The sequence below is a fragment of the Erpetoichthys calabaricus genome, chromosome 6, assembly GCF_900747795.2.
Source record: "Erpetoichthys calabaricus chromosome 6, fErpCal1.3, whole genome shotgun sequence".
Classification (NCBI taxonomy): Eukaryota; Metazoa; Chordata; class Cladistia; order Polypteriformes; family Polypteridae; genus Erpetoichthys; species Erpetoichthys calabaricus.
Genome location: NC_041399.2, coordinates 76,472,412 through 76,488,787, shown reverse-complemented (window position 1 = coordinate 76,488,787; position 16,376 = coordinate 76,472,412). Strand labels below are relative to the sequence as shown.

The following is a 16,376-nucleotide window of genomic DNA, read 5'->3' as shown; positions in this document are numbered from 1 at the left end:
GAAACACATATTTCAATGTACTGAAAATTTTTTAAACTTTTAATCTTAGACTGCAGGAAGCTGGAGTTTGTCCAAGCAGCATAAACTGAAAACCAAGGACCAATCATATTGTGAACTCAGATAAACATCCGCATAATCTGCACGTCGAGGTGAAAGTTATGTGTGAGGCAGCACAGCTAACCACTGCTTCCACGTACCATCTAATACTGAATATTTTTAATGCACTTATAGAATAAGAAGAGAAACCTAATGTGAAAAGTCATATATGAAGGTAATAAGTAGCACAGAGAAACAGACATAGCACATACCAGCTATAGATTGTAAAACTGAAGTTCTAGCTTTTCCAAAATAATTTTTTAAAATTGAAATAAAGTAGTGTGCAACAATTAGTACTGTTGCCTCAAATATCCAGAGACCTGTCTCTAATGTTCAGAGCATGGCCATTGTCCATTTTGCACTTCAAAGTTCTCCTCTGGATAATTAGCGTATATACTGACACTTGCATGAGAGTGTGTGGCCTGCCTTGAATCTTGTGCAGCTAAAATTGCCACTGCCAAACATGTTCAAAAATTAATTAAAACAGAAGAATGAATGAAATTAATGAATTTGTTAATTGGTAAGCTTCTTATCCTAGAACGGAATAAATGGAAAGAAAAAATAAATTAACTGGGATGTGAAATAGATACAATTTGTCCTCAAGTTCTCGGGAATATAAGTAGCCATTTCAATCTTAATTAGCCCTGACATTATCTAATTAAAGCATTCTAATGTTTACAGTTAAGTTAATGATGACAGACCATTGTCTAAAGAAGGCACAGGGAGACGTTTAACATATTTACAGCAAAAGGCAGTCAAAAGTGTAGAATATATCACTTGCACAAGCCATCCATATCTAAGCTGATGACACTGCTTTAAGGATAGTTTAGACAGACACATTTCGTATGCTTCTCTGTGTTAACAATTTCAGCTTCAATATTCAAAAATATCTATGCATCTCAAAATAAAAATGACTCTCTATTGTAATCAGTTCCAGGAAGGTTTAGTGGAACAAAACAGACTACTGTAAACAAGCATCCCAGGGGATGTATGCACATTAGATCAGCAAATGGCACTGCAGCAGATGCATGTTCAACGAGATGGTTTTACATCAATATTATAACAGGTTTATTCAAGGATAACCTATTTAGAATAGTAATGAGCAGTTTTTTGTCCTCATTGTTGTCTTCAGTTTAAAGTATGGTAACCAGGCTCTGAAAGTGTACTTTTATTTAATAAATTGATCTTAAAAGACCTGTAGATAGCTTACATAAATGAGGTAGATTTACATGATTGATCTTATAGTATATAAACAGAAAAAGAAAAGAAAAAAAGAAAAAATTTCCTTTCTGATCACTGTTATTGTTAGATTTTTTTAGGTTCGTTTATCTTTTTAATGTACTTTATATTGTCTTGGGTAATAGAAGTTACTGTGTTGTGTCTTTCTAAATGTGCCTGGTCTGAGTGAGAGTGAGAGTGGGCACGTGCAAAAGTTCTGGCCGTTCCCTTTCTGCCATGCTGCTGTAATGGGTTTTGCAAACCACTCCCCCCCCCCATCCAAAAAACCTAAATTGGAATGACTTGATTTACAAATGTTATGTGATATTGAAACAAGGATGGAAGTCCAACAGCTGTTTGCAGATCATTTTATTCCCCAGTCTCTACTTAATAGTCATAGGGAGCTTACTTTTTATGCATTATATTTTTAATTCCATTTTTAAGTAAAGACCAATAGAAACATAGAAATTAAAAGACTTGTTTTAAAAATGACTTCTCTTTTTTTTTACTCTCAGATGTTTATTACACACTTTTTTTCTATCATTATCATTTGAAATTCTATAACAAACTTTCTCAGTTGGGATAATGTTGATTGGTGCATATGTCTTAATAATCAATACAAGAAAGCAAGGTACTTACCACACATTTGTCACATTTCAGACCAGTGACGTTTTCTTTGCACTGGCATTGTCCACTCTTCAAATCACAAATATTAGAGTAAGAGCTGTTAACGTGGCAGGCACAGGCTGGAAATAACAAAGAAAATATCATATAAAAAGTGATTCACTCTTAATTTAAAATATGTGAATTTCCCATTGGGATTAATAAAGTATCTATCTATCTATCTATCTATCTATCTATCTATCTATCTATCTATCTATCTATCTATCTATCTATCTATCTTTAGATGCTTCGTCAGGAACATTTGTACTGATCTCTCTTTTGGGCTCCTAAAAAAACAAAAATGATGTTTTATGATGGATTTTGTGCCATTTGTATTAATTCATCTCTGCTTTTCAATCTTCCCATATTTTTTTCTTGAACAGTTTGTTTGTTTTTTTTTAAACTGCATGTTTTTGTCGCTCCTGGTACAAAGTAGCCCTACCCGTTGATTCTGTCAGAAAAAAAGATAAAAGTAAAAAAGTTTCAGTTATCTCGTGGAAGACACACGTTTTATTAATGACACATCATTATCTAAGTCTGTAACAACCTCCCAAATTGCCAATCATGATCGTCCAAAAAATGCCCTGAACAGTATTAGCCATCAGGTCGACCTGTCACCCAGCTTGAAGTGGAAAAGGTGTTTGAATTTAGATTTGATTTTACTCTTGATCCACATGACCGATCGCGCTGATTTTTTCAGAAAATGTGTTAAATACTTGTATCAAGACATGTGCAAAGTATTGTGTAATTTGGTTTTATATTCTTAAAGTTATTAATATTTTTTTAATTTTAACTGCCCCAGTTACTAATGGTCCACATTTAAATCTATAATAAATCGCGATTGAATTAATGGTGACACTTAATAACCTTTAGTATTTGAAAAAGGGTGTTTTGATGTACCATCTTTCCTTTTTAAATCATAATTATCTTCTTTTATCTGCTCAGAAAGCAAAAAAATACTTTCGGGAGCATTTGTGTCTTCTATTCTTAATTAAGCATATTTTGGAATAACTGATCAGTTTTTAAAAGCTGGGTGTCGTTTATGTATAAGTACATAAATGTCTCTGAACGTCCTGATCGTTTTGATGGTCCGTGGTGAGCAGAAAACAATCCATTCAAGTAGCGGCACTTCAGCAAAAACTCGCAAGAGATAATGCATGTTGAGACGGCTTTATGAACGCTCATTTCCCGGTGGAGCGCCCCCTAGATGGTTCTATTTTTTTTTTTTTTCTAGCGGCACTTGATCAAAAACTCGCAAGAGATAATACATGTTGGGACGTGTTTATAAAGCGCTCAGCGCCCGGTGTAGCACCCGCTAAATGGTTCAATTTTTTCCGTTACCGTTGTACTATACTGTACATGATTTTAATATTTAATCCGTTTCAGAATATTGCGTGATATGCGTAATGAGTAGATATTTTTGCCTATTGATTTTAAATGTCTCTTATTTTTACTGCTTTGTTTTACAGAAGCAATATGTTTTTACATAATGGTCGTGCACGAATATTTTTTTAAATTTTATTTTAATAATAAATATAAGTCGCTATATGAAATATAAACTGATAGTTTTGATATGCAGAGAAATGGATTTCAGGTATGAAGAGCCTTGCTTGGACATCGAGAAATGGAGCTTTTTCACCTATAAATAATATACATATATATGTATATACTGTATAATAACAAACGTGATTTTTCCCGTTAGCATCTTATTAAATAAAACTGGGCGTGTTAATCTTGCTATCCGGAAGTGAATGAAATGACCGCTGCTGCGAGTTTTCAAGCACACTGGATGAAGACCTGCGAAAACTTCGAAGCTTCACTGATCTTTGACATCATATATAAGGTAAGATTATTCATGTTTTGTGCTTTCTGTACATAGTTTAAGTGTTTTTTTGGTACATATTTAACTTGTGCATGTAATGTATTATATAATTAAGATACATTGTGATGTGAACTAATTAATCAATTAATTGTCCTTTCATTCTTTTACTTAACCTGCTTCCTATGGTCTCATTAATAACAGTGCACTGTTTAAAAATGCAGAAAAATATGCATTTGAAGCATAAGGTAAAGCTATAACAAAATCCAATACTAATCAATTTTTCCATCCAGCCACCTTCCTAACCAACTTATATAGGACAGGGGACAGCTGAAGTCTATGCCAGTCCTTCACAGGGTGAACACACACACACGCACACACACACACACACACACACACACACACTGAATGTGAACTGAACTGAATAGATGCTGTTCCTGCCTCTAGTCCTTGCTTGCTGGGATAGGCTCCTGCTACCTGCAACCTTGTCCTGATTTAGAAAGTGGATGTTTAAATGGATGGATGACATGATTGCTTTGTGAGAGTTACTGTATACAGCAATGGGGTCTGTCAAATTCAGATAAACAATCAATGAAGTAACCCACAAGAATACAAAATCTTAGTTAGACCTGAAGCCTTTCGATACAAAACAACTACTGAAAATATAGTACAAACAATATAACAAGTATGTTAATGAGTTAACGTATTAGAATACACACTTTAAAGATGACAGGTTCATTCCGAACTAACAACATACGACTGTAGAATCATGAAATTCAGAGGTCAGACAATGTAACGATGATCCTCTGATTAGAGAGCATGCTGGCCTTGTAGAAGAGCAGGGCCAAGATGGGCTCATTCTGTACACTTTTTAACGGAAGAGAGAAATTGATCTTTAAACCAAATCACATTTTTTACATTGCATTAAGAAAAATGTTTAGATGTTACATTGTACAAGTTAAAATGACTGTGATTGTAAACTTGGATAAGCAGGTTTTGTAAATGAGTGGATGAACAAATAAAATAATTTAAATTTCACATATTCTTTAATTTGTCAGGAAATGGGAAGAACAGAAAATTAACAATATATCTAATTGATGTTTTCAGATACTGTATTCTTGTGGGAGACACGGCTTCAGAGTTTTGGGAACCCCAATTTGCACAGGTTAGTAGAATCAATTCAGTATGGGTGTGGTGTCAATGGCAAAGAATAAAACACAAATTAGGGAATCGCCTTTGATTGCACACAAATAAAGATATAATATTTAAAGAATGTAACAATTGCCTCTAATATATTATAAAACCATATATAAATTAATTTTGTGGCATTAGGCCTGTGTTATTGTATTAACAGCAATCAATATTTTAAACAATAATTTGAAATTGTTTTTTCTTTTGGCTTCTAGAAAGTAAACTATGGAGGAGAACTTCTTGGGTCAAAACCAAACAGTAACACAGACTGGAGAGAAAAATCTGTGATCAGCTGAGGAAAGAGATCTCCTGTGAGCAAACATCTAGCTCTCCATGTCAAGAGAATCATCTTCTGTACGAGAGCGAATCCCTCAAAGAAAGAGTGTGGAGGACAGTTAGAGACCCCCCTTCTACATCAGAAAAGCAGCACCCCCAGAAACAACACCATAAAGGGCAGTGTGATAATGGAGAAGTGCCACCACATCATGGCATCGGGCCCAATAGTACAAGAGATGGTGAAGAAAGCTTTAGGCAGCTGCCCTGAAGGAGGGGAGATGGCAGAGAAGTTTCAGATCACTCAGTCTGACAAGAATAAAATATGAAGGCAGAAACACAAACGTGGAGTACTTCAGAATCACAAGCTGTCAACTGAATGTATGGATTTAACATTTGGTCAGAGTTTATTACTGTTATTTTGAAAATGTTTATTTCACTGATTCATTATTGCATTTTGAATGAAATACTGTTTTGTTTAATAAAAAAACTACACTGACATTTATAGTTGTAATATTCTGTTCAATAAAAATATTTTTTCCTGAATTGTGTTTTTGTATTATTTTTTTCTCTCTTATTCACTTTTTTGCATTTAAAACTATTTAGTCTTAGTCCCAGTGGAGTGCTACATACATAAAGCAGTCACACTGGTCGTGTGGTGGGGCCTTAGAGAGGAGCAGAAACAACTCGAGACACAAATCAGAATTGTGTTAGGCCACTGACACTTTACTGTTCGTTAATAAGAAAACCTTCATACCTTGTTAGCAATCAATCGTTATTGCTAGGATTCCTTGTATTAATTTTTACTTTTTATAAAACTCACATTAAGTTACTAGGCCTTTGATTTCCTACTTTCACATAAAACTACAATATTGTTAATCATTATTAATGTTTTTGTAGTGACCTAATCCTCCTGACAAATTTCTCTTTCTTGAAATTGCATCTTCCCCCAAGCCTCAGAGGGGAAGCAAAATTTACCTTTAGAACAAATTGAAATTACTTAAGCAACAACATTTTTAAAAAGCAGAAATACACCAATTCTGTCAAATCAGCCGTCTTTGTGAGACTTCAGGATGTTTGCAGGTGTGCCCTTCAATCACAAAAATACACAAATACAACATAGAATTTACCAGCAAAACACACTGACTTTTAAAATTTGAAAGCCTCAGATCTCAGCTCATGTATCAGACATCAAGACCTGAACAACAATCCATCAGGATTAGAGCTCGGCCTAACAGTCCACCTCATCTTATCTTGGCAGTGAAGAGAAAAGGACAGAAGGAGAGGATGCAGGAGTGACATTAATGATTCAGTATAAAATTTAAATATGTCTGTATAGTTTAAAAAATTCACATCTATCTGTTTATTAAAACGGTAGTGTATCCAGCATGAAGTATTATGGTGCTATAGCCTTTCAACAAACAATGTGCTAAAACCAGGAACCTACTAAGGTTAAGATTAATGGTCAAAACAAATATAAACAGAAAAATATTTTAAAAACAATCACCTTTTTGTGTGACAAAAGTGCCAGTTGTGTTGCAAAATTACCCTTTTTTGGCATGTTACTTAAAAGCCTGACTTGTGTTACAAAAAGGCCCTACAAGTTACAAATGTTCCCTGTGTTGTGGTACAAATGTGCCCTAAAGTTACAAAATGTCCCTACTAGAGTTTCAAATGTTCCCTGTAGGTTACAAATGGGCCATTTAGTAGTTACAAAAAGGCCCTAACATCTATCTATCTATCTATCTATCTATCTATCTATCTATCTATCTATCTATCTATCTATCTATCTCTTGAGCTCAATTAAAATGTCACTAATGTGATCAAAAAAAAAAAAATTCAATTCCTACCACTAGATGTCAGTCTTGGTCCAACATAATAATATATTCTACATCTTAACTTCAAAATTTCATTGCATTAATTTTAAAGTTTATTTTTCACATTTATACTGACAAAATAAAATGACAATTACAATCCTGCTTAATCCAACTAAGGGTCTTATGCTGAGCATGATTTTAAGTCTCATTTGCAGTCACTGATTTTCTAAGTCAACCCAAATTTCAGTTTAATTGGACATTGTTTCACATGTATTATGAGAGGAAAGGAGATGCCTTATTGCATCATATGACTGGGCTGTTGTACTATCAGAAGAATTTCGGTCATGTCAAAAATTTTAGTCAAATGTCTTGTGTGAGCAGTCTGACGACCTGATTTTTTGATGTTGCAATGAAATTTTCTTTTGCATTGATCGTAGTATACTATATATTGGGTCTGGCTGTTATTATGTTCATTTTCATCTTTTTGATTTAAAAAATCTAAATATCACGCATTAACACACATACAACTAAATTGTAAATGACAAAAGTATCTTAGGAAACCTTTAAATGAATAACCTAAAATAAACATACAAAACAGCACATTACATAGACTATGTAACTCTTAATTCTCTCTGTTAATTAGACAGACTTTATTATCCACACCTCAACCATCCACATGCCCAGTTACGCCTTTTTCTTTTCTTTGTACTTTCAGAAAACAGTGCAACAAGAGGCAGGAATGTAGCTCTTTTCTTTGCTGAAATTTTGGGAAGCTTGTGCCATCATGTTTTTTTGAATGTGTAAAACTGTCCGTTGGGGCCATGTATATGTATAGTTTGAGCATCCATGTTGTGGCATGTCAATCAGACTGAACATGTTCATAAAGTACGAGTATATATACGACTGGTGACTTTATTGTGTAGTAGTCACCTGCCCACAATTTCTAAAAATTGCACAGTGTGTACCTGGCATTCGGGTGATTAGTGCGTATCTCAGCAGCACTAGATGCAAGACAGGAAATAGCCTTGGACAGGGAATCATCTCAACACAGGGCTCACTCATACATATACCTTCATTAATACTTACACAGAGCTAATTTTGAACTGTAGTTACGAATAAGCATAATGCCTTTAAGGAGCCAAGAAGAAAATAATTGTACTTGTAGGTAAAATTTGCAAACTCAGTGTGAGCTGACACAAATATTCAAAGAGGGTAGACCACAAATGTTAAGGATTGAGAAAATAAAATAAAACATTTCATGAATATATTTTTGTGTGTAACACTGAATTTAATAGATGGGATTAAAATCTTAATAGATTACCAAAGTAATCTAGAGTTACATGTATTCAATTTAGGGGCCAAAAAAGTGATATGCTTTTTGAAGCTGAACAAGTAAAACAAAATTATCTCTGATGGTACAGCAGAAATGCCTCTCCTTTACGTAAACAAAAAGTGTGGTAAAGATTGCTATTTATCCCACAGTCTGTCACATAAGACTGTGACCACCAGTGATCAATGTGTGATAGGTATTTGTTTCAGAAATCAAACACCTATAACATCTAGTGTAATATCCTCTCATCTTTGTTTTTATTTTTAATTTTTTGTTTGCTTTCATTGTATTTAAATCACAGTAAATGATTGTATCTGGAAAAAATTTTCTCTCACCTTGACAGTTTTTATCGACAATGGCATCTCCAAAGTATCCTTCTGCACATATTTCACAATTGCGGCCTGCCGTGTTATTAATGCATTTGAGACATTCTCCTGATTGTGTATCACACCGACCAGGCTCAACAGGATTCACATTTCCATTACAGTCACAAGGGATACAGGATTGTCCTGGAACTGTCGGATCTCCATAGAAGCCATCGGCACATCTGAAAGCATATGGCTTGAATTTAAACTGATGAAACAATTTTAATTTGAATTATTACAAATGATGATTGCACTATTGCAAATACAGTGTTCAGTATTTTAAAAAGTACAGCAGAATATTTGGAGTCATCTTAAAGTGAGAGGCAAAGTGGGAGGCATCCCTCTGCACCACGCCTTTGAGGAACCTATACTGTCTAATCCCTGTCCTAACCTACAAATCTGCAATCCCTCTTTAAATATTCATAAAGTATAAATAAATATATGTTTAAATATTTTATTATTTTTACTAAAAAAAATCTAAAATTAGTGGGAGAGTAGATGTTTTACTCAAAACTGGAGGTATATGTATTCTGCACTAACTATATAATCAGTTTCAAGATAAAGACTATTTGTAATGTGTCATATGTAAATGACCTGAGTATATTAATACAGTGAAGTCATAGAACTGGTGTCTTTTCAATTCATGTGGCATGTAAGTGATATTAGTTTACAAAGAATAGTAGGTTAAGTTAATCACATTAATTTCATTAATGACTTATGAACTCCTACAGTTTTTTTTTAAGTTACAGAAAGGTTTTTATTTCACAAGCATATGAGTGGTAAGGCTGTTTCAAACTCTGACTATTTCCCATTAAAGGTAATATTTGCTGATTTTACACTGATACACAATTGGAAGCATGCTGACCAAGGCTGTCTGTTGAATTTGTTCTTCAAAGTTATCAAAATAATACGTTGTGGATTGTTGCCCTGTCCAGGGATTGTTCTTGTTGTGTGTCTGATGCTTGCTGATCTCTTCTGTGGATGGACAGATGGATGGATAAATAATTGAGTAAATGACAAATAAACTGGAGATGTATTATCAAAGGGAGAACTATCTTGAGTATCCTAGAACTGCTTGCTTTTTTCAGTCAGGTGGAGGTGTCTTCTATAAAGTTCCCACTTCCTCAACTCAGAAAAATAAAACTGTCCCTTTCATTCACTTTGGACCCCAATACCCTTCTCCCAATATCACCCTCCAATCACTCTCTCTCTCTCTCTCTCTCTCAAATTACCCAATACTCTGATGAAGATTACTTCTAGGCAAAGCAGCATTACTTCAAATGTCAGAAGAAGCTATCTGTACCTGCTAGGGCATGATTCTAGTGTTCTATCTAATAACCTCTGGTGCCTCTACATCCCTGAGCAGCTAAGCTGTAAGCAGACCTTAAAGGGCCAGATCGCCAAGATAATTTATAAGTAGTTTATAGTTGTATGCTGTCTGATTTCTCACTGAGGAAAATGTGAATAATATATTGCCCTCTGTTGGTGCACAGGCCTCTTTATAGTCCTTCATAGTGTCTTTCTCTCATTTCTGGTATCCTCAGTATTTTTCTATTTGGAAATGTTCTTTGACTGACCCATCTTCCCATCCCCTAGCTAGTTTTGTTTGTCTGCACTAGAATGAACAGGTGCACTTCAACTTCTTCAACTTTCAGAGGGCATTTTTCTCTCTTTGTCCCCTCAATTGTGTGTCATGTTAACACTACTTACATACCAAGTAACATCTTATATGCTACAAGTTAATACTGAATTTGCTGTTGTAAATCACTTGTGTTTTGTTGTCTCCTGAAGTCTGTAGAATAGAAATAATAATATTCAAGGGAAACAGGTGAACCACTTCTTTGGCAAATTCTTTGGCATATCACTTCTAAAGAACATCAAATTTTTTCTCCTTTCCAATAGGAAACATTTAAACCTTTTTGTCCTTTTCGGTGACATCTTTTCCAGTTTTAAATAAAATTCATTTAAAACATAACATTCTCTTTTGTCAATTAGTCAAGCATTTTTTCTTTTGATTTTGATCAAAAGACACTAAATAGGTGCTACAATAGTACAAAATGATTTGATTAGATATGCTGTTTTGTGTCTGGAGAACATTTATGAATAAAATTGATAAAATTTCTTAACGCTACAGAAATACTATAATAAAAATCTACTTATTGATGATATTTTAAAGTGGTTACCTTTTAAACTTACTAGTTTTTAAAAGTAGTTTCAGTTTATTAAATGACTATTCCATATTTTGGACACCCTTATTATCAGTAAAGGAGACTGAATGCAAAGGAAGTACTTGAAATTTCCTTTTTTCAAAAGCTTCTATTAGCCAAGCTATGTTCCTGACCTGGAGATGGTTACCTATTGAATTGCACATACTGTATAAAGCACCTACCCAATCCTATTTCTACCATATTCAAGGCATTGGCTGTGATGTGACTGAAAGTTAGAGGACAGTGCAAAAAAAAGTGAGTGGGTTTTCCTGGGTTTAAATAGTCAATTTATAATTGATTTTAATTAAGGGCTATAATCTTAAATCTTGCTTTAAAAGGATTAACAGTTCGTAGATCACATTTAATGATATTTTTGTTTATTCTCAAATCATTATTCTAAAGAAATTTCCTTCTACTCTTTAAACATATATCTCCACTCAGTTGTGAGATTTCAAGGTAATAATTATTGAGTAGGCTATCTCTAAACTAAACACTTTACTCTAGCAAGCATGAGGATATAATACTTAAGGATCCCTAAAAGACCACACATTAAATTTTAAAGTGGGATTACAAAACCTCAACATTAAATCAATTTGATTGCAGAGTTTTAAAATTAAACTGAAATAGAAATACAAACATATATTATAGTTTAGGAAAAATAACTTCAAAATAATGTATACATTACTATTCCACATATAGCATTAAAGACAAAGGCATTAACTCACCTTTCACATCGTGGCCCATCATATCCTGGCAAACACTGATCACAAATCACTCCTCCAGAATTGTCCAAGTAACAGGTAGGGCTAAAGCTAATTTAAAAATAAATAACATATTTAAGCTATTTATACTGAAAAAAACAGGAAAATCTGTACTTTATATACTGAAGCCTTTTTCATAGTTATTATGATTATAAGGCTATTTACCAATATAGTCTCATATCATATTTTTACATACATTTACATTTTTAACACTACTTACACAATTAGGCTAAGCAATTTGCCCAGCTTCTCACTGTCAGAGGATTGAATTACAGTATAAGTTAGTAATGTAATTTCTCACATATTTGTCAATACTGTACTGCATTATAGTAAAGCATGTTGTTGTTGTCATTCCTATTAAATACAGTGTATGCTTATATTAGGGATGCACCGATACCGAAACGGGTATCTGGTATCGGCCTCGATACCACATTTTCTAAAGTACTCGTACTCGTTAAAAGTCCCCCGATACCGGGGACCGATACCACGGTCTGAGAAATGTCTATGTTTGAGCGGCGTGTAAGGGGTTAATCACAGGCGCCGAGTGCCTGCCCCCAGGCCCCGGCTGCAGCTCAGAGCGGGGAGAAGGCGAGACATGTCAGCCGTGTGGAACTATTTCAAAGTGAATGAAGACGACAAAACAAAGGCGGACTGCAAATTGTGCTCAGCGAAATTGTCCAGAGGAGGCTCAAAAGGTAGCGCATTTAACACAAATAATTTAATCATGCACCTAAAATCCCAACACGACAACAAGTACAAAGAGTTTACCCACGCTTCTAAACCAACACAACCCACGCTGCAGCAAACTCTTGCAAGACGAGAGAAAATGTCCAGAGACAATCCACGTGCTGTGAAAATAACACAGGCAATTATCGAGTACATTGCATTGAGTGACCAGCCACTCTCGGAGGTAGAAAATGTGGGATTCCTGCATCTCCTCCATGTTCTGGAGCCCAGATATGATGTCCCAAGCCGCCGCTACATGACTGACACGGAGCTGCCTAAACTACACGACTCCGTGAAAAAACATATCCACAGCCTACTGCAAGCCTCCTCTGCGTTTAGTTTCACCACGGATATTTGGACAAGCAGTGTTAGCCCCGTGTCGCTAATTAGCCTAACCTCCCAGTGGATAGACGAGAGTTTCACGCCGCAACGAGCCATATTACATGCGAAACGGCTCGCACACTAGCCAGGCTATAGCGCATGTGTTTGAGGAAATGCTCCAGACATGGGGTATACCTAAAACATCAGTACATGTTGTGCTTCGTGACAATGCCAAAAACATGATTAAAGCCATGAATGATGCAGGGCTCCCAAGTCTGCCGTGTGTCGCGCACACGCTCCAACTGGCTGTTCACGAGGGCTTATTAGCACAGAGGAGCATAGCTGATGCTATAGCAGTGGGGCGGAAAATAAAAAAAACCCTGCCACTCACTTTTTCTAAATAGGCTCCATTAAGTGAGTCGTCTTAGACTTGATGTTAATACCTACCTCAGTTGCACTGACTGCCACAGTTCTATGTTGGTGGATGTTGTTAGTTTATTCAAATATTGTGCACTAAATAGCAAAGATGTTTATTAATGCCCCTTGTGTTGTCCAAAGCGGCAGAGTTTACAACAAACTGAAAAAAATACTTGAGTTGCACTGTCACTGTTTAAATTTTTTTTTATAATTATTTATTCTGTAATATGTTGCATACAACATGCTTTTCATTTTAAATAAATGTTCTTAATTCCAAACTAGTCCCTTGTTTTTTTTGTTAAATTATATGACTAAAGCTGTTACCTGTAAATTTAAATCATGTTTTTATTAAGTACTCGGTATTGGCAAGTACTCGGTATCGGCGAGTACTGAAATGCAAGTACTCGTACTCGTACTCGTTTTCCAAAAAAGTGGTATCGGTGCATCCCTAGCTTATATAGAGCAAAAGCACAGAAAAATACAGACAACAGTTGCTCATCTGTTATCAGTGAACTTGGGTATGTGAATGAACATGCCCTGTAAAGTAATGGAATGCTGTAAAGGACAGGCTTTGTTTGAGTTCTGACTCTTTGTGACCATTTACAGAAAAAAGGATATTGAAAATAGACTTGTCCAAAACTAAAGCTCAAACTAATATGTAAGTTGCACAGCTTATAAGCAAATGATTCTCAATGCTTATGCAACATTAGCAGTTTAAAAATAATGTGCATGCTATATACAGAATATATATACGTGTGTGTGTGTGTATATCAAAGTTAAGGCCCTGTACTAACCATATTTGTATAAAATATATGTTTTAGCAAAAGAATAAATGACAAAATTATACTGGAAGTAAGACACAAACTGTCTCTTAGTTATTATATAGCAAAAAAAAAAAGAAAAACAATTATATGTAGCACTGTAATACAATTGTGACTTCAGAAATATCCACACAAGTTCCACAATTACTTTAATTACTATATTATGGATAACACATTTTAAAAGCTGTAAAGAACCTTTAAATATGCACTGTCAGTGCTAAATATGATGTGGCACAGGATATGATGTACAGTGATCCCTCGCTATATCGCGCTTCGCCTTTCGCGGCTTCACTCCATCGCGGATTTTATAGGTATCCATCCATCCATTGTCTCCCGCTTATCCGAGGTCGGGTCTCGGGGGCAGCAGCTTGAGCAGAGATGCCCAGACTTCCCTCTCCCTGGCCACTTCTTCTAGCTCTTCCGGGAGAATCCCAAGGCGTTCCCAGGCCAGTCGAGAGACATAGTCCCTCCAACGTGTCCTGGGTCTTCCCCGGGGCCTCCTCCCGGTTAGACGTGCCCGGAACACCTCACCAGGGAGGCGTCCAGGAGGCATCCTGATCAGATGCCCGAGCCACCTCATCTGACTCCTCTCGATGCGGAGGAGCAGCGGCTCTACTCTGAACCCCTCCCGGATGACTGAGCTTCTCACCCTATCTTTAAGGGAAAGCCCAGACACCCTGCGGAGGAAACTCATTTTATAGGTAAGCATATTTAAATATATATCGTGGATTTTTTGCTGGTTCGCGGATTTCTGCGAACAATGGGTCTTTTAATTTCTGGTACATGCTTCCTCAGTTGGTTTGCCCAGTTGATTTCATACAAGGGATGCTATTGGCAGATGGCTGAGAAGCTAGATTGCTTACTTTTCTCTCTCTCTTGCGCTGACTATCTGTGATCCTGACGTATGGGGATTGAGCAGGGGGGCTGTTCGCACACCTAGACGATACGGACGCTCGTCTAAAAATGCTGAATGATTATCTTCACGTTGCTATCTTTTGTGCAGCTGCTTCCTGAAACGACATGCTGCACAGTGCTTCTCATACTTAAAAGCTCGAAGGGCACGTATTGATTTTTGACTGAAAAACAAACTCTGTCTCTCTCTCTCTCTCTCCCTGCTCCTGACGGAGGGGGTGTGAGCTGCCGCCTTCAACAGCTTTGTGCCGCGGTGCTTCGCATACTTAAAAGCCAAACAGCCCTATTGATTTGTTTGCTTTTCTCTATCTATGTGACATTCTCTGCTCCTGACGTGCACTCCTTTGAAGAGGAAGATATGTTTGCATTCTTTTAATTGTGAGATGGAACTGTCATCTCTGTCTTGTCATGGAGCACAGTTTAAACTTTTGAAAAAGAGACAAATGTTTGTTTGCAGTGTTTGAATAACGTTCCTGTCTCTCTACAACCTCCTGTGTTTCTGCGCAAATCTGTGACCCAAGCATGACAATATAAAAATAACCATATAAACATATGGTTTCTACTTCGCGGATTTTCTTATTTCGCGGGTGGCTCTGGAACGCAACCCCCGCGATGGAAGAGGGATTACTGTATAAGGGAGCACCATAATATTCTAAAAATCCAAAATTATACAGTATATATTTTATTATGTTCTCTGTATTCTTCAATGTAAGATCTACTGCAATCTATTACATTTACGCTACAATATTTGCACTTTATCACCTCAGACCTTTTTTGCTTATTCTTTTGACTGACTGCTACATAATTATCGTCTCACTCTCTCAATGGTTAGGAGCTTTGAGAGGAAAATTAATCAACACCTTTGCAGATGGATGGACCTCCCTCATAGCCTAAGCTGCATCACTCTGTAGAACAAACTCAAGCTATTAATCAGTAGTTTAACTTTAGGAATTCATGAAGACCCTGGCAAGGGAGATGTGCTAATACAGAGAATCTATCAATATTAAAACATCTGAGGCTGGCATTGAGGTGAGGACAGTAGAAGCAGAGAAGCAGGGGGAAATATTAAAGTGCCATACAGCACTGGTAGGATGTGTGGCATCAGCAAAGACAGGGCTAAGTAGTGTTAAGACTCTGCACCTTGACAAGGCCCAAGGAAGAGATTGACACCAACAGTCCAACAGGAAGTGAGATCCAAGGTAGAAGACATGCTCTTGGAGGGGAAGAATAAGGAAGGAGTATAAATTTGATCAAGGAAGGCTACTGATCATAAGATATCTTGGCCTAATTATTGGAAGGCTAAGCTTATTCACATCAAGTTCATTGTAGGATTGTCAATGACATCACTCCAGTCCATTTAAGTTATACTGTTGCAGATACTCCAACATGCCTCTGTGTGGTAAGTTTGGGACCATGAAACATGTGCTGCCCTGCTGCAC

General features: G+C 36.2%; 1 protein-coding gene across 1 annotated transcript in view; it reads right to left on the bottom strand.

Annotated features, from left to right (window-relative positions):
* The window catches only part of lama1 (laminin, alpha 1), a 200,034-nt gene that overhangs the window by 92,636 nt on the left and 91,022 nt on the right, over positions 1-16,376 (bottom strand). The window contains exons 18-20 of the mRNA XM_051928752.1: positions 11,705-11,791; positions 8,743-8,954; positions 1,954-2,060 (exon numbers count right to left, since the gene is read on the bottom strand). Of these exons, the coding sequence (XP_051784712.1) occupies positions 1,954-2,060; positions 8,743-8,954; positions 11,705-11,791 (406 nt within the window). The remainder of the gene's footprint in view (positions 1-1,953; positions 2,061-8,742; positions 8,955-11,704; positions 11,792-16,376) is intronic.